At 39.4% G+C, this 22,605-nt stretch overlaps 2 protein-coding genes across 2 annotated transcripts; one reads left to right on the top strand and one right to left on the bottom strand.

Annotated features, from left to right (window-relative positions):
* Window positions 1–1,319: 1,319 nt before the first annotated feature.
* On the bottom strand, window positions 1,320–7,532 carry stbd1 (starch binding domain 1). Its single transcript, XM_004538392.5, has 4 exons — window positions 7,393–7,532; window positions 7,002–7,302; window positions 5,769–6,046; window positions 1,320–4,440 (listed from the first exon to the last, which is right to left on the bottom strand). Exons 2-4 carry the CDS (start codon window positions 7,294–7,296, stop codon window positions 2,506–2,508), a joined length of 2,508 nt encoding a protein of 835 aa, XP_004538449.2. The 5' UTR covers window positions 7,297–7,302; window positions 7,393–7,532; the 3' UTR covers window positions 1,320–2,505.
* A 1,522-nt stretch (window positions 7,533–9,054) lies between these two features.
* Window positions 9,055–10,016, top strand: LOC106675213 (heat shock protein 30). The gene has a single exon (XM_014409312.4). It carries the CDS (start codon window positions 9,176–9,178, stop codon window positions 9,812–9,814), a length of 639 nt encoding a protein of 212 aa, XP_014264798.3. The 5' UTR covers window positions 9,055–9,175; the 3' UTR covers window positions 9,815–10,016.
* The last annotated feature ends 12,589 nt before the right edge of the window (window positions 10,017–22,605 follow it).

The following is a 22,605-nucleotide window of genomic DNA, read 5'->3' on the forward strand; positions in this document are numbered from 1 at the left end:
TGGACACCCCTGGCTTAAGTGGTGTCACTTGCAAGCCTTGTATCTAAATAAAGGATTAGCCTTAACAATAAAAGGTACTCCAACCCCCAGCTGGCATGTTAGCACAAGTGAGGGAGTGTGCTCCAAAATTGTGCATGTTGTAAAATGTATCTCATTTATTTGCAAAAGGTTTAACTTAAAGATAATTTTTCCTTCCACTTTTACTACATGTCTACATCAATGTAAACCTAGAGTCTGTGCAGTATGAATACATCTTCTGGTAAATTTGGGTCAAAGAGGCAAAGGTTTCCCTTTTGAAATAGAAGACAACAGAAATCACGTGACTTAGAGCTGGGCAGAGTCCTATTGATCTCATTTTCAGTGGGTCAAAGAAGGTATTGCTTAAATATGATGAACATGATGTTAACTCTGCAAAGGTTCAATACCCAAGCCAACATTAAGTAATAATCACTTTGGACTGACATGAGCTATCCAAATGTAAATGTCTATGAAATGTGAACTGTACAAGTGGATGGAGCAAAGCAAGTTCTCGTGATTGTAAGATTGGAATTTGAGCTTTTTGATGGCTTCCTTTCCAATCACATTAAACTCTGTGCTAATGAGAATAATTGTTTTAAATCTTTTGTGAGCAATTTTTCTGCATGACTTACTTTGAGTTTGATTTGACAATTAAATGAGCACTTAAAATCTAATTAAATGACTGAAGGGGGGCATTGCTTCTGTACTGCATTTTAAATTTCAGTGCTTACATATAATTTCATACTGTTAGATTATTTCACAAAACATCAATTCTGCTGCACAGAATAGGTAACTAACAGGACTGCATTTTGGCCTGTATTATAGGCAGATTGGTCACCATCCACAATTCCTAGACCAGAAGATCAAAAACATTTCTTTCCAGAGAGCAGAGTCACCTTCAGCTCACTGCTGAATTGAGCTGACAAGCTGGCATGAAAATATCCCCGCTAACGATGCTTTCCACTGCATGAGACACCTCTGTGCCAGCTGGACTCAAAACAAGGTCACAGTCTTTGCCAATGGTTCCAAAAAAAAGGAAAAAGAAAATGGGTGGTCTGAAAGTTGAAAGGTTTTTTTGTTGGTGCAATAACTTCAAAAACCAACTGCATCTGGTTTGGTCTGTTGCAACTGCTGTAAATGATTAGCAGACAGCAAAACATATCCTCATATGTTAGCTCTTTGTTAAAATAAATAAAATAGTGTTCTTCAAATGTAGTGCTTAAGGCACTATTTTCTTAAATGTGTATTAAAGCATTTAAAGAGTTTTGAATAAATTTACATGCTTAAGAAACATTCAGGAATGAGATTTAAGATTCGTTTATTTAATAACCATCTCCACAATAACCAACATTAAGTAGCATCATCACAATATTTCATATCAGGATACAATGATAGAATCTGAGACACAAAGGCTATATACACTACACGATTAAGAACCAAATGAACCAGATAACTAGTGAATAATTTTCTCTTAAGTAGCTAATCAAATTATACAAAAGACACGTTTGATGCATTACAACACAGTAGAAAATCATTTTCACAAGGCACATTTATTAACAACAATGGGACTGTCTTGCATGCAAATAGTCCCATGAGATAAAAGCAGCATTGAAGTTACAACCATCACAGTTTAGTGGTAAACGCATTAAGAGTACCTGATGTAACAACGATCGTACGTAACAATTATTGCTGTATTTATTGCTTTAGTAAAATTTAATTATGTGCATTTATCCTTATAGACAGGCATATTCAAGCAGCATATGGACAGTAATCTCTTCATTTACGCTTGCATTAAATCATCCTGTTAAGGAGGAGTAGTTTGCATAATCAGTGGTATTGTAAAAGGGGAATCAAGCCATCTTGTGTAATGGTTCAGTGTTTTGATCAAAATATTTCCCAGTCCCTGAAAACGCATACCTAATTACTGGCTATTAGAAGGTCCCATCAGAGGTTTTATAAGAGCTAGTCTGTCAGGGAATTGTGTTGCTGGAAGTTTCCGTCACCTGTATACTGCATCTAGGTTTATACTAGAATAAATCTGGTTGAAATTTCATGCTTCCAAGTCTTATATTAGTAAAATGATGTTTAAATGATTTAAAACTGCAGAAGTCAAAGCCATTCTCGGGGGAACTGGCATGTGGGAAACAAAGACACCGCAAGGCTCAAGTTTGACGTTTTTGCTTGTACAAATAATAAGAAAAAAAAAGTTCAAGAGCATTTCACTTCAATAGACTAATGAATTTAACACTAAAAGATCATTTATTGTTTTTGCTATAAAATTGGAAATTTGCAATCTGTATCAAGTAGAAACAGTTGCTTTCAACCAAAATTAGCCCAGTTTGAACCCAAACTTAACTGCCCCAAATTTAATCATAATGTTTTATCAATTTACTGACAAACATAAACACAACTTTACCTGGTCGTGAACACAGTTTGAACGCCTGGTGCACCTGCTAATCTCAAACTGCAGCCTTTTCAACAAATCGTTTACAATAATCCCCACCATTTGTGCACAAGCAGGTCGTCTCCGTAGCCTGTATCCAGGAGGCGGTTTCCACATTCTTCCCAACGGCACACCTCACCCTTGTCCATCACCACAAACTTCCACTCCACGATACTCTCTGCAGGCAGGCTGACAACAGTGGCCCAATTCCCATCCTCGGCTCTCTCGAGCAGGATGAATTTCTTCCAGTTCCCCAGCTCTTGCTGGCTCCCTGTGATGGCCACCTTCTGGTGTGGTGAGTGGGTGAGATAATGGATGCGGAAAGTCACATTGACATTCTGGGACATGGGCTGGACTGCCACAACCTTTTTGCCATTTTCATGAACAGGGGAAAGCGGGATAGCCTGTTTCACATCATTCAAGGACAGAGATGCATCTATACAAGTAGCATCTGTGACAGAAGCACCTGGATGGTCAGCTTCAGTAGAAACTGGCTCAAGTTGTGTGTGGTTTTGGGCAAAAGGAGGGACAGACTGGTTCATCCAGGGAAGAACTTGGTAGTTTCCATCTGTAATCCATTCATTATTGTCCATAGTTGCCTCCATGATACTGATTTCAGTCTTTTCATAGTCCTCTTCCTCCTTCTCTTTCTCTGCCCTTTCCATCTTCTGATTGATTTCAACAACCTTGATATCAGCCTTCATGTCTGTTTTCACTGCGAGCTCATCGGTTAAGCTAGTAACATTGGCTGCCATCTGCTCTATAGCCTGTTCCATCTCTCTATAGTAGCGATCCTCAATTTCATGTCCCAATATGTCTTCATTGGCTGCTAAAGAACTGTCATTAGCCCAGTCAATTTGCTCACCGAGGGTCTGCTGGGAAAAATATGATGGGTAAGATCTGGATATCACATTTGCTAGATCTTCATTCATGGCAGATCGAGCCTCATCATCAAGGAGGCCATTCTGAGCCTCAGTGTGCTCTTTGAACTGTGCATCATCTTTTACTGCGAGAGCCACATTTTCAGTTGGCATTTCATATTCACTGATAACATCTGGCAAATCAGGGCTGACAGTCATGCTTGAAATTCCACTCTCACCACCAAGACCAGAAGATGACCAAGTCGGCTCACTTTGCTCAAAAGACGGCAGTGGAATCTGAAGTACAGGAAGTTTACCGTCTTCAGATGTGACAGGAGCAGCCCCACTGGTGACTCCCAGAGCTTGGGAAATATCATCTTCATTTATGTTGCTTTGCAGTTGCTGTTGATCTGATGACAAGCTGGAGATTTCCCCAATGCCAGAGATTTGGGCCTTTGCATCATTGGCTACACTGCTAGAATCACCATTATCAGCGTTTTCAGGTTCGATCATATGGTTCAAACAGAGCAGGGTGTGGTCCAGCACTACACTTGAAGGATTACTTTCTTCATCACGTGAGGCAATGTCCTCAGTGGGTACTTCCTCTTTTACATCACTGTCTTGATTGCAGGCAAGCTCACTTTCATTGTTTTGTTCAGCCAATTGTAGCAGGTGACTGTTGAAGTTTATATCCGTTGAATCACTCACATTGTCTTCATCTGCATTTTGTTGAAAGGATAGCATCACCTCATGACACTGGCCCTGTAGCTTGGTTACTTCAACAAACACTGTGGAGCTGATCCCGGCTTGTTGAGAAGTCAGTTGGTCATCTACCAACTCCTCTTCTGCCTCCTCACCACCACTTTTCTTTTCTTCTTCTGGAAAATGGTGATTGTTGCTATAATCATTAGAGAAATCAGTGACACCTTGAAGATTCTCTTCTTTGAAATAACAGATGGAAGGAACAAGTATGTCTTCAATATGAACAATTGGTTCTTCCAAGTTGGCCGCTGTGCTCTTTGAAATGTCCAGAAGGTTTTCCTCCTCTTGACTGGCCTCCTTATTCGACAATTCCATTTCAGTAGGCACATCATCCTCTTGGCCTTTTTCTTGTAGTACCTAGATGCATAAAATACATACGTTTAATCTTTAGGTCTTAATGTTTTAGTCACACAATAGTTAGAAAAATATGAAGGATTAAAGACCACCACCAAACTAGCATTATGTAATATGTAAACTACATAGAGATACAGAGATTTTATCAAGTCACTCATTTCCCCATTGCAAGTCTTTGCCCTAAACCAGGGGTGGGCAATTCCAGGCCCGAGGGCCGGTGTCCCTGCAGGTTTTAGATGTGTCCTTGAACCAACACAGCTGATTTAAATTGATAAATTAGCTCCTCAACATGTCCTGAAGTTCTCCAGAGGCCTGGTAATGAACTAATTATGCGATTCAGGTGTGTTGACCCAAGGTGAGATCTAAAACCTGCAGGACACCGGCCCACGAGGCCTGAAATTGCCCACCCCTGCCCTAAACTAACCTCTGAGACTCCACCCAAAGAGCTAAACAATCCAAGCATGAAACATTAGCTAATCATGTGCGGTAAAGCTGTTTATGTTTGCACTCTTGATTAATCCAATAATGAAGCCAGAATGTTTTGAAATGCTTTACAAGCAATGTTTTGGGGCAAAGTCAAAATGTGTGTGCGTTCCCTCCCCGTTTTGTTTTTGTTTAAAATTGCCCGTCATTGGGGAATCTATGCATGTGGTCTTTATGCTCAACCACAGAAAATGCTGGTGAGCTGAGACATTCAGATATGGGCTTTACCGATGGGAAAAACAAAACCCCAAAACATTCAAAATGACTGCCAAGTCACACCATCACTTTAGCCAAGCTAACCACTTCCCAGCTTTTGACCAATACAGAGCAAAGATAGATTAGATGTAAAGCCATCTAAGCAAAACAGGCATAATTGCATTAAAGCTGAATCAGTGGTTATTTTGCCTTTGGGAACAAATGACTACAAATCCAGAAAAGCTGAAGCAATATTAGTGTTCATGCTGAAGTTGGAGTTTAACTTCTTTAAATCTGTTTGACTTTCACTTTAAAAAAAAAAAAAAAAAAAAAAAAATCCTGATTGTTTTCAGACCCCAATAACTCACATTCAGTAAAAACAACCAATAATGGGTTGGTGATAACGTAAGGGTTCAAGACCTTGAACATTATTTCACCACCCACTGGTAGCCAACTTTCATTGTCATTAGCTGCTGGGTTTCTAATCAATGGTGCCTGCTGTTGTTGGGATCTAGACAGAAGGGTAACTGAACAATAGAATACATGTGCCATGGCAAAATTTCACAATCAGTTGTACTCCAAGACAATCATTCATTTACCAAAAGTGAATTTAATTGTGGCAAAATATGCAATTTGTAAAGATAACCGCTTACCTTCAGTTCTTCTTTGTGGCTCTGTATCACCTTATTTTCACCTTCCTCCATAGTGCCATTTGTGCCATCAGTTTCCACATCAATTTCAGCACCTTTGTCTTCCTCCTCTGCATGCAGCTCGGCTACCTGCTGCACTGAAGCACTGTGCTTGTTGTCTTGTACAGAGTCACTTTTGGGTTGACGGTGAGGCGGCGTTTTTTTCTCAGCAGTGAGACGTCGATGCCTGATGTTAAGAGCAGTATCCTCCTCCACATCTAAACAGCCTTCAGCTTTCACAACTATGACATCAGGAGAAAGACACACAAACACGCTGAATATTAAGTTTATTTTTGATTTATTTCTAAAATGTACTGAATCTGACTTGCATAATCTAGATCACTTCATACATTTTAGTCAGAGTAGATGAGAAGTGACCCAAATTACAGCACTCTTAAAAATTAAAGTCATTACTAATCACTGGCAGTCATTTTATTAAAATGGTCTATTAATATTTGACAGGATGAGTAGCTTGTACTTGACAAGTTTCTTAACGATCAGACATAAATCAGGCAAGATGATTATTTATTTATGTATTCATTCATTGCTGGAACTTATCAATTTTCCATTCTTCATGAAATAAACACTCTTAAAAGTAATCAGCACAGTTCTTTAGCCATAACCTCTTGCAAAGCCTCAGTCAATTGTATTTCAGTTTGAGTGTTTGTATCAAATGTTAATACGCAGACTGGTTCTAGCTACATTTCTTGTGCCCATTCATTTTGAGATATCATGGTGCTTCAAACAAACACTGAAAGTAATTAAAGACACTTTGCATTGTTCCTGCAGGAACAATTCATATAACAGGCGAGACCTCCAAGGTTGTCATCTTACTTTAAGCTACTAATGCAACAATGTTTGAGGAGCCTTTTTCAATTTTGCAATAATAATAATAAAAAAAAATAAAAAGTCTGTTTTTGGACATCTGCCTGATATTTTAGAGCTAATCTTTTGCCGTGACTGTGACAAGGCTAGACACCAGTATACTGTGAGCTGTAGTCCATTATGGGCTGCTTAAAGTGTTGTATTTCAGAAAGAAAGGGGAGTACGCTCGGTTTTGACGTCTGTGCGCACGCAGCTTAAGCTGAATCTACCACCAAAGCTACGAAATAATAATATAGATTAAGTTATACGTAAATTCCCGCACTAGTAAACTGCAGCAGCTCGCAGGTTTTAACGTTTCATCCGAATCTGTACCTGTTGAGTCCGCCGTGATGCGCAAAACCTCCGGGCTCGGCTCCGGCTCCTGATCCGGCGGTATAAGCGTCTCCGCTCCGGCGTCCCTGCTGTCACTGTCGGTGCTTGTGGCTCCGGCTGTGGCCTTTCTCCGCTTCCCCCTCACTGTTCGGTAGATGATGAAACCTGCCACCATGGACACCATGGCTATCACGGCCAGAGCCACGGCTGGGCCGTGCCGCCCGATCATACAGAAAAGCGAGGCCAGATCCACGCGTCTCTCCAAACCCACGGTGTTGCTATTTTTCACCGGCATTACAATCTGTAATTAAAAGGAGAAGAAGAATGAGCCGTTCTGCTCTAATATCGGTTTAAAGGCCCTGCTGAATGCTGTCGCTGTTTAAAAACTCACCACGCTCTCCCTTCCACGTTTCAAAGTGTAGTGACCTCTTGAAGCTACCAAGCTGTGAACGGCTGCAGGTGCGAGCTGTTCATTGGCTGATTGGATCACGGGAGCGCAGAATTCATTGATAAAACGCTGACGAACCACTGCACACGTTCATCGCAGCACACTTGAAAACGGACATGACGGGGTGGGCTGATAGGGTTTAGTACCACTGGCGGGGACTCAATATTATTTGATGAGACTATGTAGAAAGCCTGGGTCTGTATTTAATAATATTTCTCCTTCATGCAGGCCAACGTTATTGATGTTGTTACACGACATCACCAGTGACCAAAAATAGCCGTGTTCTGTGTAACGTTATAGTTGTTACCTAATGGTAATAAAACCACGAACTGGTACATCAAATAACCGATAAGGTGACTATATATATATATATATATATATATATATATATATATATATATATATATATATATATATATATATATAACGTACAAAATTATATAAATATGGTGGTCTATTTAAAAACAAAACAAAAAACAACGTTATTATATTTAAAAAAAACTAGAGTAGCAGCTACACCTAGTGGAGAAATGGAGAAATGACCTGAAACTACAGGAAACCTGGATATTTTTTCTGCCGTCGCCTATGGATTCATATTTTGTGAAATATGTGAAATATGAATCCAAGAAATACTAATTTCTTACATTTTTATCCACTTTTGCCAAACCGTTTTTAACTTGTGCTTAAGCATATATTCAATCCAAATTGTTATAACATTTTATTTTCAAGTCAAAATGAAAGAAAGATTTCATTAAATTGATCTTTCATTTGATTTGCAGTAATTGAGAATGAATGTAAAGTATAAAAAAATGAAATTCAAACCAATAATGAATGATTCACTTAAATGTGTTTCTGGTCGAGTTTTCTTTTCAGCATACATCAACTGTTTTCAAAATAGGAGCCTTAATTTTAAAATATGAGTAACTGTAAACACAGAGACATCAGCTCAGTATGCAATCCACAAAGACATGAAAAATTAAACATACAAACATACAAAGGACATTGTTATTTATAGAAGTTCAATAAGTCTTTTTATTTTAAATTCACTTTCATTCATTCATATGAAGAAATTTGTGCAAACATTCAAGCATAAAATAACAATGATTCAAAGATGCATTTAATCATGTTTAATGTCAGTTTATTTGTACTTCAAATATTGTTCAAAATTATCATTCACACTACAGCTAATAATTACTTTCACTGGTAAAACCGTTCATGAGCTTAACCTGCTGAGACTGTTTGTCTGTTATTAAACTGTGAGAAATGTAATGAGCTATGATATAATCCAGTCTACCTGTATGAGAACTTGTTTTACAAACAAAATAAGTGGTTTCAAAGATGACGTTTATTTTTTATTTATTTTTTATTTATTTATTTTATTTTTTATACTCTGGTACACCGAGCCCCAACCACCCAGGAGCAATTGGAAGTTCATCCCAAACCACTTCTGCACTGTCAGGAAATTAATTCTAGTAGCAAACTTCCTGATGGAACAGGAAAGACTGAGTAAAGTAAGCACTCCTGGGAAACAGCTCCATCATGTGGAGATCTGTGGCAAATGCAGGAAAGTTCCCGAAGACTCTGGAACTCCTCCACTTAGTATATATAAACTGGGACAGTCTCACTGCTGAGACAGAAAGCAAGACAAGCAACACCAAGAAGACAACAGACACCTGAACAGTGTTTCATCTCACAAGAAGAGGACTCAACACTAAACCCACTGAAGATGCTGTGCTCTCATGGAGTCCAGTCTGCACTCAGTCCATTCATGGACTTCTACTGGCCTGTGCGCAGTCTGTGGCCAGAGATCAAGCCTCTCTTCTACCAGCAGGATCTCCTGCAGAGAAACCTACAGGAGCTGTGCAGCAGTCTGGAGCTGATGGATAAACTTCAACACAGGATCCTGGAGGAGACAGATCCTTTCCAAAGCAGCATGGCTGTGCAGCCAGTTGCCGTCCAGCTGGAGAAAGAGGGAGACAAGTTTGCTCTGATGCTGGACACTCGAGGCTTTTCCCCAGAGGAGCTGTCTGTCAGGCAGGTGGGCAGGAAGCTGAGAGTCAGTGGCAAGACAAAGAAGAAGCAGGAGGATGGGAAAGGCTCGTACTCTTACAGACTGCAGGAGTTCAGACAGGAGTTTGATCTGCCTGAAGGACTGAACCCTCAAACCATCACCTGCCACCTGTCTCCAGATGGGAAGCTCCACATCCAGGCAGCCAAAGCTCCGTGTGTTGAAGAGGCTGAGAGAGAGCTGACTATCAAGAGGAGCTCAGAGGACAAAGCACAGCAGAGTGTGTGTTCACAGGCAGAAGACAGCAGGACAGAGACACACAGCAGCACACAGGACAAACCTGAAAACATGGACTGATTGTTGTTTATACCAGTGTCAAATGAAACATTTTAATGTAATTTTTTTTCAAAATATGAATCCACTTTCTCTTTTAACTGCTTTTATTAAATGTATTACCATGGGGTAACCAAGGTAAACCATGGTTTACTCTTTTGTTCATAATAATGCTTCAAAAATAAAATAAAATTTTTACTCACATAATTATTTTATATTATAAACCTTTAAAAATAAAACTGTTTTCACTGAAAGTAGGAAAATGTTAAATAACCACTATTGTTTCCATTTTGGACAATTGCTGCGCATGTTTAGCATTCTAAACTTTCAATAGAACTGAGTTTACAGACAGTCAGAAACAAGTATGTAGATGGATTCTATGTTTAACTAGAAAGAGTCAACGAAAAGTAAAAGACTGTAAAATTTTTACATATTTCTTAAAGTGAGATTTTGGCCTTAGAATAAACGTCTTTATTTTAAAAATAAACATCAGCAGGACAGAAACTCAGAGCAACACACAGCACTAAGCTGAAAACATTAATGTTGATGATATTGTAAAATAGATTTGGATATAACTGTTCAACATATAAAATGTCTGTACTTTTTTCTTTTTTAACTGAGTTTTAGTCGTTCATATGTTATTATAGCAATGTAAAATTATTCATGCTTTATTTCACTGTCTCATGCACTTTTGTATTGTCATGGTGATATCATTAATAAATTAAAAGCCCACCCTGTACCACTTACATATTACTTATATACTACTTATATATATAAGTAGTATAAAACCCTGATATTTTTTATTTATTTATTTATTAACCTTTATTTAACCAGGAAGATCCCATTGAGATTAAAAACCTCTTTTTCAAGGGAGACCTGGGCAAGATAGGCAGCAGCAGATGTCTCACAGTTACAGAAATTACTCAAACACAGGCAGCAACAACACACATGCAACAATAAGTGAAAGAATACAAATAAAATAAAAAATAAAATTCAAATAAGAATAAAAAAGTCAGTTAAAATGACAATCAATCTAATTGAAACAGTTACATGTTATGGACTTGGCCTCAAGGATTCGTAGTTTAGATTTAAAAGCACTTAATGAAATGAAATGAAATATCCACTAGATGTCACATTTAGACCAATAATGTCCACTGGGCTTGTCTCACTCTGTGCAACGAGGAGTTTGTTTTCAAAACAAATCTTTGAGTTGACCACAGGGTGATCCATATGGGAGGACCTTTTTTTATGAGTGTTAAAGTATGAGAACAGGTACTTAGATCACTTTTTTAGACTCCATTATCAAGAAGCATATCACCTTGAAAAGTACACTCAACAAAAATATAAACGCAACACCTTTGTTACTGCTCCCATTCCCCATGGGATGGACGGAGAGACCTAAAATTCATTCCAGATACACAATATAACCATCCCTCCCAAACAGTGGTCACAAATCAGTCCAAATGTGTGGTAGTGGGCACATCTGCTATATTGAGATAATCCATCCCACCTCACAGGTGTGCCACATCAGGATGCTGATCTGACATCATGAGTAGTGCACAGGTGTACCTCAGACTGCCCACAACAAAAGGCCACCCTGGAATGTGCAGTTTTTTGCGCTATTGGGGGTCTGGGGACCTCAGTATCTGGTGTGACCACCATTTGCCTCATGCAGTGCAACACATCGTCGCATGGAGTCTGTCAATTGTGGCCTGTGGAATGTTGGTCCACTCCACTTCAATGGCTGTGCGAGGTTGTTGGATATTCGTGGGAACTGGTACACGCTGTCGTATACGACGGTCAAGCACATCCCGAACATGCTCAATGGGTGACATGTCCGGTGAGTATGCTGGCCATGCAAGAACTGGGACATTCTCAGCTGCCATCTGCCCTGAACAATGTGAACCATGATTCATCCGTGAAGCGCACATCTCTCCAACGTGCCAGACGCCATCGAATGTGAGCATTTGCCCACACAAGTCTGTTACGGCGACGAGCTGGAGTCAGGTCAAGACCCCGATGAGGACGACGGGCATGCAGTTGAGCGTCCCTGAGACAGTTTGTGCAGAAATTGTTTGGTTGTGCAAACCAATTGTTCCAGCAGCTGTCTGGGTGGTTGGTCTCAGACGATCTTGGAGGTGAACCTGCTGGATGTGGAGGTCCTGGGCTGGTGTGGTTACACGAGGTCTGCGGTTGTGAGGCCGGTTGGATGTGCTGCCATATTCTCTGAAACGCCTGTGGAGACGGCTTATGGTTGAGAAATGAACATTCAATGCACGGGCGACAGATCTGGTTGACATTCCTGCTGTCAGCATGCCAATTGCACGCTCCCTCATTGCTTGTGGCATCTGTGGCATTTTGCTGTGAGACAAAACTGCACATTCCAGGGTGGCCTTTTGTTGTGGGCAGTCTGAGGTACACCTGTGCACTACTCATGATGTCAGATCAGCATCCTGATGTGGCACACCTGTGAGGTGGGATGGATTATCTCAATATAGCAGATGTGCCCACTACCACACATTTGGACTGATTTGTGACCACTGTTTGGGAGGGATGGTTATATTGTGTATCTGGAATGAATTTTAGGTCTCTCCGTCCATCCCATGGGGAATGGGAGCAGTAACAAAGGTGTTGCGTTTATATTTTTGTTGAGTGTAGATCCAGAGTATGAATTGTAATACGCAAATGTTTTGTTCTTATTCTTGTGAAGAAGAAATCTTCTTTTGTGATAATGTTAATGATGAGCAGAATTATCTTACTTTATCTTGTAAAAAGATGCTTGAATTTCACATCATCCAACCCCCACTGGTTGTCTCCCCCATCATCCTTGAAATAATTCTAATGTTAGCTAAAGCACTAACCCAAAACAATGAAGCAATTTTAGTGCTTTTCCCTTGTATTGTTCACAAGTTAATGTCACCTATTACCTTGGGTATTTGGTCTCTCCCCCCGCTCCAGTTAGACTGTCAGGGCTTTTCTTTCCCAAGATTAAATGGAGTCCCCGTAAACGTGGCGAAACAGGGGTGGAGGACCACAGTATCATACTTTGGGCACTTACTCAGCTTGTGCGTTATATTCTATTTGTGGCGCTGCCCTTTGTTTTTCAGGCTAGTGTTGACAGATTATTTATTTAAGAGATCTTTAAATATCAAAGGTCTATTCCCATAATCATTCCACTATCCCTCCCTTCTTAAAAGTTTCTTTTATCTCATCTCCTGTTATGTCCTCCTTTCTTGTCTTGTCTTCAACATTTACTACACATTTATCTGATCTCCTCCTTTCCTCTCCTCTTGGTATAGCCATTATGCTAGTTTTGGCTGCACATTAGAACCTTTACCGATTCTTCATCACTCCTGTTCCCCCCCCCCCCCCACCCCCCTTTTGTTCCCATCCAATTCCAACACCCTCCTATATCATCCCTGCCCTCCTTTTTCTTCCTCACATTCAGTGCATCCATGTTTTTTCGCTTGTAACGCTTCCACTCCCTTCCCTCCTGTTGTCGACATTTTAACTGACTCCTAATTGACTGGGTGTGTTTAAAGCAGACAGCTTTTATTGCTATTACAAAAGCCTGCGAATCTATTTGGTGTGTGCAAAAAATGATGCAGACACCATGGCGGAAACATGTTACAAAGCTTCAGCACAACATGGCACCTCATTAAAAATGACAATTATAAAGTTATTAAAGGTTGTATTTTGCAGACTCTGGTGTCAATTATTTTGTGCTTGACAAGCAATATACAACTACAGTATATTTCAAAAAGGCATCTTTGCTGCAGATTTGGCTGAACAGTCCTGCACAAAAATTTTATTTTTTACATTCTTTTTGCAGAATTTGGATTAACTGTATTGTAAAATTTTTTACAATGGCATATTTGAATAATATTAACTGTATATGTAAACAATATTTGCTCTCAGTATAAATCTGTTTAGCACTGCAATGCAGTTATTTTTCATTTCCTTATAGCAGTATTTTGTTCTTTTTTTTTTTTTTTTTTTTTTTTTTGTGTCCTGTTTGGATCTTTAGCCATCAGAATTGTTGTCTTAAAGCCAAGAAAGATGCCAAGCGGATTTATTTTACCAAGTGGATCATCATGGCCTTGCCATATTGGTCCATTTGATTGACCTTTATTATAATTATGAATTTATTTTATTTTCGGTTGCTACAAATGGGACAGACATGACTGGGGGATAGGACAGGGAGAAAGAATGAAAGAAAGAGAGGGAGAGAAAGAAAACCAAAGGGGAGAAGAGACGGTGAGAAGGGGGGGAAGAAAGAAAGAAAAACAAACAAAACACCTGGATCACCTGTATGGAGAAGAAAAAAAACAGAAGAGAAAGCAAACAACAAAAAAAGCAACATAATAAAAAACGGCACCATCACAATAAACTAGCTAGCAGTAGATATCAGTAGATACTAAATAATAAACGATATTGTGCAGCACGCAAGATAGACAGCGCACAATGTGCTTTGAGGCAGCAGCCAAGAAAGCTGTAGTCCGCGTCTGTGAACACCCGTGTGTACACCTCTGTGCATACCTGTGTGGATCAGCATGCTTGTATTCCAAAGGTTTCTCCATGTAACGATCTGCTAGGGAGTGTGGGGGGGGGGCCACAGCCCCGTCCACCAGGGTATGAAGCAGGTATGGAGGAGATCCACGCCCCAGATATCCAGAGGCCCCAGAGTACGAGGACCCGAGGAGGACCACCAAAGGGGGGGGGGAACCGTGCCACCTTCCTGGGAAGAGCTGAGTAGAGCCCCAAACGAGAGGTCACCCAGCAGCTATGGAGCAGAGGCCAGAGGGGGTTGCAGTGGCGTGCCCGCGGGCTCTGCCGGCAGCCAGCTGTGCCAGAGAGGACCGAGCTTCAGGCCCAGAGGCCAGAGGCCTGAGGGCATCCTACCCCCCGGAAGGAGCCCAGCCCGGCAACCCGGCAATCGGCCATCAGGAGTGAGCCGGTACATACATGTTTTTGAAATAATAGGTATCTTTCATCATTCCATCCATCCAGGGCCATGCTTGAGCTCACATAGGTATCTGAACTTTAATGTTGACATGTGATATGTCGAGAGAGGCATGGAGAATATTCATCATCTTTCATATATTATAAATATATATTGATGGATTAAAAAATACAATGAAAAGCTTATGGAACCTTTTAATAGGGTTATACAACCCATAACATGGAAAGAAGAGCAAAAGACTAAATGCAGAAAGAACAAAAATCACAAGTGACAGATGGTCAGTGAAACTGATTGAAATACAAATTTCTTAAATTAAAGAGAATTTCCTTGGAAAAGAAACATTTACTGATCTTACAAACATGTATTACATTCGCAACACAAAACATAACATTGAAAACATGTTGAAAATTTTTTCCCACTGTTTAAAGTAGAATCCCCTCTTCTTTTAACAACTGCCTTTAAATGTCTGGGAACTGTTGCTGGACTTTTGGGAGAGGAATGTTGCCCCATTCTTGTCTGGCAAGAATTCTAGCTGGATGATTCTAGCTGCTCAACAGTCCTGGCTCCATTTTGTCATATTTTTCTTTCCATGATGCACCAAATGTTTACAGTTGGTGAAAGGTCTGCACCTGGCCTATCCTACCATGAAACCATGTTGTTAACTATATTGTCTTTCTGAAATATCAAAAGCCTTCACTAGACATCATCTGGAGAGATGTGCAAGCTGGTAATTCCATAGGCACTGATGCAAATTCAAGTTGCAGGCTTTTGAACTGAGGGTTGATAACAAGGTAGATGGTCCAGTTGCTTCCATGTTTTCCAAAAAGAATTTCAACAACAGAAGGATTGTATGCAGTCTGTGAGCCTGTGCAGTTATTTTCATGACAGAATCATAACTGTTTCAAATGCACTGCCACGTGAGGGTCTAAAGAGCACAGGCGTCCTACATTGATTTTGGAAGTAAGTGGTTTTGTTCTTGGTTATCTGAAATCCTGCTAGTTGAAGTGGTTCAGTTTGTAGATCTACTCCTGCATCCAGAGTTTTCACAGGGTCTGGCTCGCCATCAGTATCCGGAACCAACTTCGGGACAGGCTCCAGAATCACAAAAAACCCAGTCTGCACATACAGTACAGAACAATGAACAAAATAGTTCCTGCAGTTGTGTCTAAATAAAATGAGATGTCATTCAAAATCATCTACAATGTTGTTTTAAAAATTGTATTGCTTTACAGAATTATGATCAAATATATTTATATACCCCCTTTTAAGGCATGTGTAATCAAATTATGAAATGTTTGGAACTTAATTAATTTCAAGCAACTTATTAATATGAATAACCCATAACTGAAATGACAAAGTGCATAAAAGGCACTGATTAACATGTACAACTAAAAGAAAAGTGCATCTATTTCGGTGCATTTGTGAAAGTGCTTAATCAAATAGGCAGTAAAATTAAAAATATAACACTCCATTTCACACACAGTTCAACTACTCCGACCGGCTTTAGATTTTCTTTCTTTTTTTTTTTTTTGACTTGCTCTGCCTTGTTTGCTTACTCAGCAGCTGTGCTTATGTTGCAGTCACGGGACTACGACGAATTAAGGTGTGTTCAAGGGGTGTTGGAATATAACGTGAAAAAATACTAGTAAATATGTCTATAGGGGTTACTCTAACATCCCATTCAAAATGAGCTGATATAATCATAAAAAGTTTAATTTTCTCATTTCAAACATTTGATATGTTTTCTGTGGTTTGTTGTGAATAAAATTAATATTTGTGAGATTTGCAAATCATCGCATTCTGTTTTTATTTATGATTTACACAGTGTATGAGATTTCTTGAAGCTGGGGTTGTATTTGATCCCAGAAAATACTATTATTTAAATGCTCTGGACTGGAGAAGTTGTGGTGAAAGCACTGTATATCACTGACTTTTTTGTGATTGTGCAAATTGTTAAATACACAATATAGACAAAAATATTGAACCTCACCATCATCTACGAATCATCTTTGATTCCAGGTGCTTTCAATCCCATGGCTGCAGGTGTATAGAGTCAAGCACCCAGCAATCCAGTCTGACTAAAGGTCTTTAATTTTGTTAATCTATATTTAAAGGAGTGACACATTATACTGGAAAAACCGTTCAACAGGTTTTTGTTTTTTTTCATATTTTAAATACTTAAATAAGAATCGGAAATAATACCAAACAGGAAAATTATAACTGCATCTCAAAAATTCAGTAACTGATGTACATTTAAAAACATGTACAGACAAGTTACAATACATGTAGGTAGGTGAATAAAATGTAAACTCTGTGATACTCCCTGTATTTGTTTTATGGTTTATTATGGTTGGTTATGAATCTTTTTTCTTCCTTGTTTTTATTTTTCTCTTTTCCATAACTACTACTTTTGGAAAGACTTTAAAAAACTATTAGTGACCTGGAACATATTATTCAATGCTTGTTTTTTGTGTCTGTGCTTTTTTTATACTCAGGTACGTGATAAATTTCCCTCACTTACTTATTATGGGAACTTGTTATGCAGGGAATTGTCAAATATTTTTATAAATTAGGCTCACAAAGAGAGTCTTCTACAGCAAGTCCTTGGCTCTGTGCAGGCACACACACACACACGCACGCACGCACGCACGCACGCACGCACACACACACACACACGTGCACAAAGTTGCACACGTTTCCTGTGTGTCAAGAGTCTCTGGTATTTGAACAGATGTGGGCAGACTAAGCGTGCCTAGATCCCCCCTTCTGACCCGAATGTGCACTTCCTGCACCGAAAGCTAACACCCAGGGAGAACAATCGTAGTCTGTACACTCTGAACACATGCACACACACATACAGAGCACAAACACACACAGTGTATGTTGTTTTCAGATGAGGTGGAAGTGAGAGTGAACTAGTGTTACTCACCCAGGAAATTCACCACACAAATATTAATTGTATTAACCACAATTGGAACACTTTTGAAGCTTCTGTGATGTGATATGTCACAGCTGAGAGCAGAAATTAATTTTGAAAGTCATATCTGTGTAATAACTAAAATGTAGAGAGCCAGTTCTCAGATGGGAAATGCATGCTATGGCAGCGTTTCAGAGTTCACATTCTTTACTTTCCCCTGTGTGTCTGTAAGCGTGTGTTTTAGTAACAGTGAGACATCAAGAAAATAAAAGGCGAGATGGATTGCTGAGGTCAAGCACGAGGAGAGGCGGGCAGCAGAAACAGAGAAAATATGAAAACAGTAGAGAAGAAATATGAGAAGTACATTGAAAAACAGAAGGAAAGTGAAACAATAAAGCTGTCATAAGTTAAGATGAAATATAGCAGGGAATACACAGAGCATGATAAGCCAATATGTAATTAAGACAAATTAAATGAAATCAGTGGAAATAAATGAAACTGATGAACAGAAGGACAAAGAAGTGTGGGAACTGTACTGTATGCAGAGAGACAGCAAATACAGAGATATGGAAAGAAACTGAGAAAAAAAAAAACAGGGAGCAGGAAAAGAAACAGACATAGAGGTCATGGACTGTAAGCTGAATTCGTGCCAGTGAGGCAAAATGGAAAGCTCAAGCCAGAGTGAGTAAGGGAGGAATGACTTAACCACGCCACCCACAGACATCAAAATGAAACTAATCATTTTTATCCTTTTCTTGCATAAATGTGGTCTGAACAGTTATCCATCAAGCTCAAATAAATGACCTGGGATTTTGAAAACAGGAAGAAAGAGACATTTTTGCTGCTTGGCAAGTTAGCAAAAGAGAACTGCACAGCACAGGCAATGAAATGTGGAATTATTGCACTGGAGTTCAAGTGACATTCAAAGACATTAATTAAGGTTAAATTTGAAATTGATCAGATCAGAGGTTGAAACGGGATATCAATAAAGCATAGCCACAAACAGCTGTCTAGGGGGCATTTGAAGCCAAACATTTTATTTAACCTTGCAGCTGAGGGATCAACTATGGATTTGAAAGCTATGACGAGGTCATAAAATCTTTTTACATGAGTTGTTCTTCAGAGCAAATATTTTTTCCAAGAAAAATCTTTTCTTCTGTGAGTACATTTCCAGTAGTAGAAGTGCTTTTGCTTTGGGGCAAAAGGAGAAAAAACAAAGAGTGAATTGACAGCAGAACCAGCAGAAAGCTTTGGGCTAGTAGAAATCTTTTTAACCATGATAATACTTGGCCTCAACACTTTCACTGAGTATGAAAATATCTCAACAATCTCAACATGGTGGATTATCATGTATTTATAGTGCCTGACAACTGTGGAGGATTTAACCTCTTGGCCACATTTGTTGTTCTGACATTTTTCCACAACTGAGATTACAATAATTATTTGACAGAAACATCCTCTCAATATTAAGCTGTAACACATTATTATCCATCCATTCATTTTCTTCCACTTATCCAATTAATGGTTGTAGGAGCCTATCTTAGCAAGAGGCGGTGTATGCCCTGGACAGAGTTGACACAGAGACAGACAACCATTCCCACTCACAAACAATTTAGAATCACCAGTTAACCCATGCCTCTTTGGACTGCAGAGTGTGAGGAGGAAACAGGGGAGAACATAATAAATTCTACACATTAGGGCCCCAGCCAGCTGATTTCAACCCAAGACCTTCTCGCTGTGAGGCAACAATGCTAACCACGACCACTATGTTGTGCACTACAGAACCACTATTATTAGTAGTAGTAGTAGTATGCATGTTGCTATAAACGTTAGCCAGTTTTTTTCTGATAACTTTGCACTGTATTGCCTCCCTACAAAAGCAAGATGGTGAAAAGCAACATGCTAAACTTCACACACAGAAGTCTTTAAAATAGCTGAAGCCATTTTGGCTACATCCATTTTCTATATACAGTTTCTTCAGCTAAGTCTGTTGAAAGCTGACCTAGTTTAAAGTTTTACATTGCTGGAAAAAGCAACCAGGGCCGAGTCCCAGCTCCCTTTATTTGACCCTTTAAGACCTACCATAGAACCAAGTCCACCAGAGCTTATCTTTATATTTTTACATGCTGTAGTGCCATTTTTGGGAGCATTTCAAGTTGCTAGACATCAATACAACCATTATAGCCCAAACTTTAATAAAATGTATGCATTAAGTGCATAATAACTACAAAAATTGCAAAGAAGTGCAATAAACTACAAAAAAATTGAAAATCGTTTTTGTTTTTTTTTACACATATTTTTAGTTAGAGAAATTTAAGAGGCTTATCTCTCAAAACTGTAAATACAAAAAAGTTGCACAAAATAGTTTCCAACAGCAGGAAACTTATTTTAAGTGTCTTCATAGTTTTATTTTTGAGATACACCAATTTTTATATCCTTCAGGAAAAATGAAAATAAATATAATAATGCAAATTTGCAAAAAACAAAAACAAACAAACAACAAAAAACAGCATGTGCATCAAAATAAACTATTTCCAGCAGTGCAATTTGAGTTCTAAGCATCCCAGAAACTATTCAGAAAAGCATAAACACAAACATGACTTTTAAAAACAGCAGTATAGGCTTATAAGGCCCCAAAGGAAAAAACTACATTTTCCGCGAAAATGACGTCACTTACGGTTTTGGGCAGGTAATGGCGGACATGCGATAGTTTGTGCTGACAACTTATGAAGTGTTACGAACAGCTGATCAGATCGACAAAGCGTTTTTCTGGAATATTATGTTTTTGTTGCTTCAAGTGCTTTTTATGCAATTTTTGCAAAGCTATATGTGGAAGGAAACCGTGACCTAGGGCAAACTAATGGAATAAGATGTAAGTACAACTCCTCCGGTTTCATATGCAAAAAAATTATTGCGCTAGCTTACGTGGTTGCAGTTCTACAGGGGTTTAAAACTGACTGGTTTTAAAGGGTTAATGTGCACAGTTATCCAGTACTATCATTATATACTAAAACGCAGTTGTGTGTGTCTGCATTAGTTTTCACTAGAGTTGTTTTCCAACTCTGTCTCGGAGACAGCATACCTATTTGACTGAGTTCACCTTCTTGGCTTAGAACATAGTCAAAACATTTCAGTCCAGTTACTTTTGTAACACTGCTTACGGTGTTTTAGGCATTGTCACTAGATTCCTGGGCCTCCAGTTTGACATGTCTAACGTTGCACCCATCATCATCACTGATGGCATATGTGTGGTATGGGTCTGTTGTGCATGTGAAGTGGTCAGTGTGTTTTCCCTTACGTCATGGGGCTCTTTAAAATTGTACCCATCAAAATGAAAGGGGAACTGTAACACACAGCTGTTGTTCTGTGCCTGTCTGAACCATTAGCGACTGGAGTTTGCTAACTCCTGACTCTTTTTTTGTTTCCCTTGCATCACCTTTTGAACCCACCAGATTCTCCCAGGTGATACACTCACCTGCCTCATTTCTTCCAGTCACCCAGTCAACTCACCTTTTCCCTCACTAACATTACAAGAGCACTCCAGATCCACTCCGGCTGAGAATTTAGAATTCCAGCCATACTTTTTCTGTTCTTGCTCTGAACTCTTGCCAATTTTTTTTAAATCTCTGCTGCCTTCATTTTCTTTGCCTGCCAACTAGTCAACCTGCCAGCATTTATATTGTCTGTGAGCTTCTGATTTTGTATTTATTAGTAAACCCCCACATAGATCCTCCTTCATGCTTTTCTGACAACCCACTTTGATAGCTATATTAATTTGTGTTCTCATCAATTCTTGATTATTTTAATGCTTTTTTGTTGGCCTCACCTCATCTTGTATCCTAGTCTAATAACTCTCAACATCATTTTCTCCAGGTGTGGAAAGCCTTGACAGATTGTGGGTGGCTAGTACCATCAAGCTTGTTAAAACAATCCCCTGTCCCTGAGATTCGAGTGGTTTTTGGAGATTTTTATATGTTTTGTTTAGTTGTTGTTGTTTTTTTTTTTTTAATTCTTGCCTACAGCAGGGATCCGTTCTTCGTACCTCGCTTACTACATCCAAGATCAAATGACACATCCAAGATCAAATCATTGCGCTAACTTTGAGCTCACTATTCCGGTTCTTCGAACACACCTGTTGTTGACGATTAGTATAGCTGGATGAAGTAATGTGAGATCACTGGGTGGCTTAACAGGGGCTACGCATCGATAGTAGAAACATTGATCGACAACCCTTTGATTGGTCGGCGAAAATGTCGAAGGAGCGCGCTCGGTATTTTTCGGCAGCAGAGCAAGAACTCTTGAGTGAGGGATTTCAGGAGTTTCAGAGTTTAATTAAAACGCAAGGGAACACTGCAAAGGCTGCAAAAGCAAGGAGAGAGGGCTGGCAGAAAGTTGCTGACAAATTAAACTCGTAAGTAATTTAATAATAATAATAATAATGGATTGGATTTATATAGCGCTTTTCAAGGCACCCAAAGCGCTTTACAATGCCACTATTCATTCACTCTCACATTCACACACTGGTGGAGGTAAGCTATGGTTGTAGCCACAGCTGCCCTGGGGCAGACGGACAGATGCGAGGCTGCCATATCGCGCCATCGGCCCCTCTGGCCAACACCAGTAGGCGGTAGGGTAAATTTAGTATATTATATTACATTATATCCTCTTTCACATTAGAGCCACGACAGGTCCCACTAGAACATGGGAACAAGTAAAAGTGAAATATAAGAATATTCTACAAAATGGTAATATTTATCACTTATATTGCTTTTAGTCTCTTGAAAAGAGACCCTGAAATAATCTGTTTGTTTGTTTGTTTATAACAGCAACCAAGAAAAGGGCAGAGCAAACAAAGACAGGTGGTGGTCCTGCACCCCCTCGTCAACAAGTTGGTTAAGTAAATAATACCCTCACGGGAAAATCGATATCTCTCTA

Source organism: Maylandia zebra, linkage group LG7, assembly GCF_041146795.1.
Source record: "Maylandia zebra isolate NMK-2024a linkage group LG7, Mzebra_GT3a, whole genome shotgun sequence".
Lineage (NCBI taxonomy): Eukaryota > Metazoa > Chordata > Actinopteri > Cichliformes > Cichlidae > Maylandia > Maylandia zebra.

Coding starts and splice junctions, on each gene's coding strand:
- stbd1 (XM_004538392.5), bottom strand. CDS start 7,296: ATGCCGGTGAAAAATAGCAACACCGTGGGTTTGGAGAGACGCGTGGAT. Junction 6,047..7,001: donor CATCACGGCGGACTCAACAG/GTACAGATTCGG, acceptor CTGATGTCATAG/TTGTGAAAGCTGAAGGCTGT. Junction 4,441..5,768: donor GCCACAAAGAAGAACTGAAG/GTAAGCGGTTAT, acceptor TTATGCATCTAG/GTACTACAAGAAAAAGGCCA.
- LOC106675213 (XM_014409312.4), top strand. CDS start 9,176: ATGCTGTGCTCTCATGGAGTCCAGTCTGCACTCAGTCCATTCATGGAC.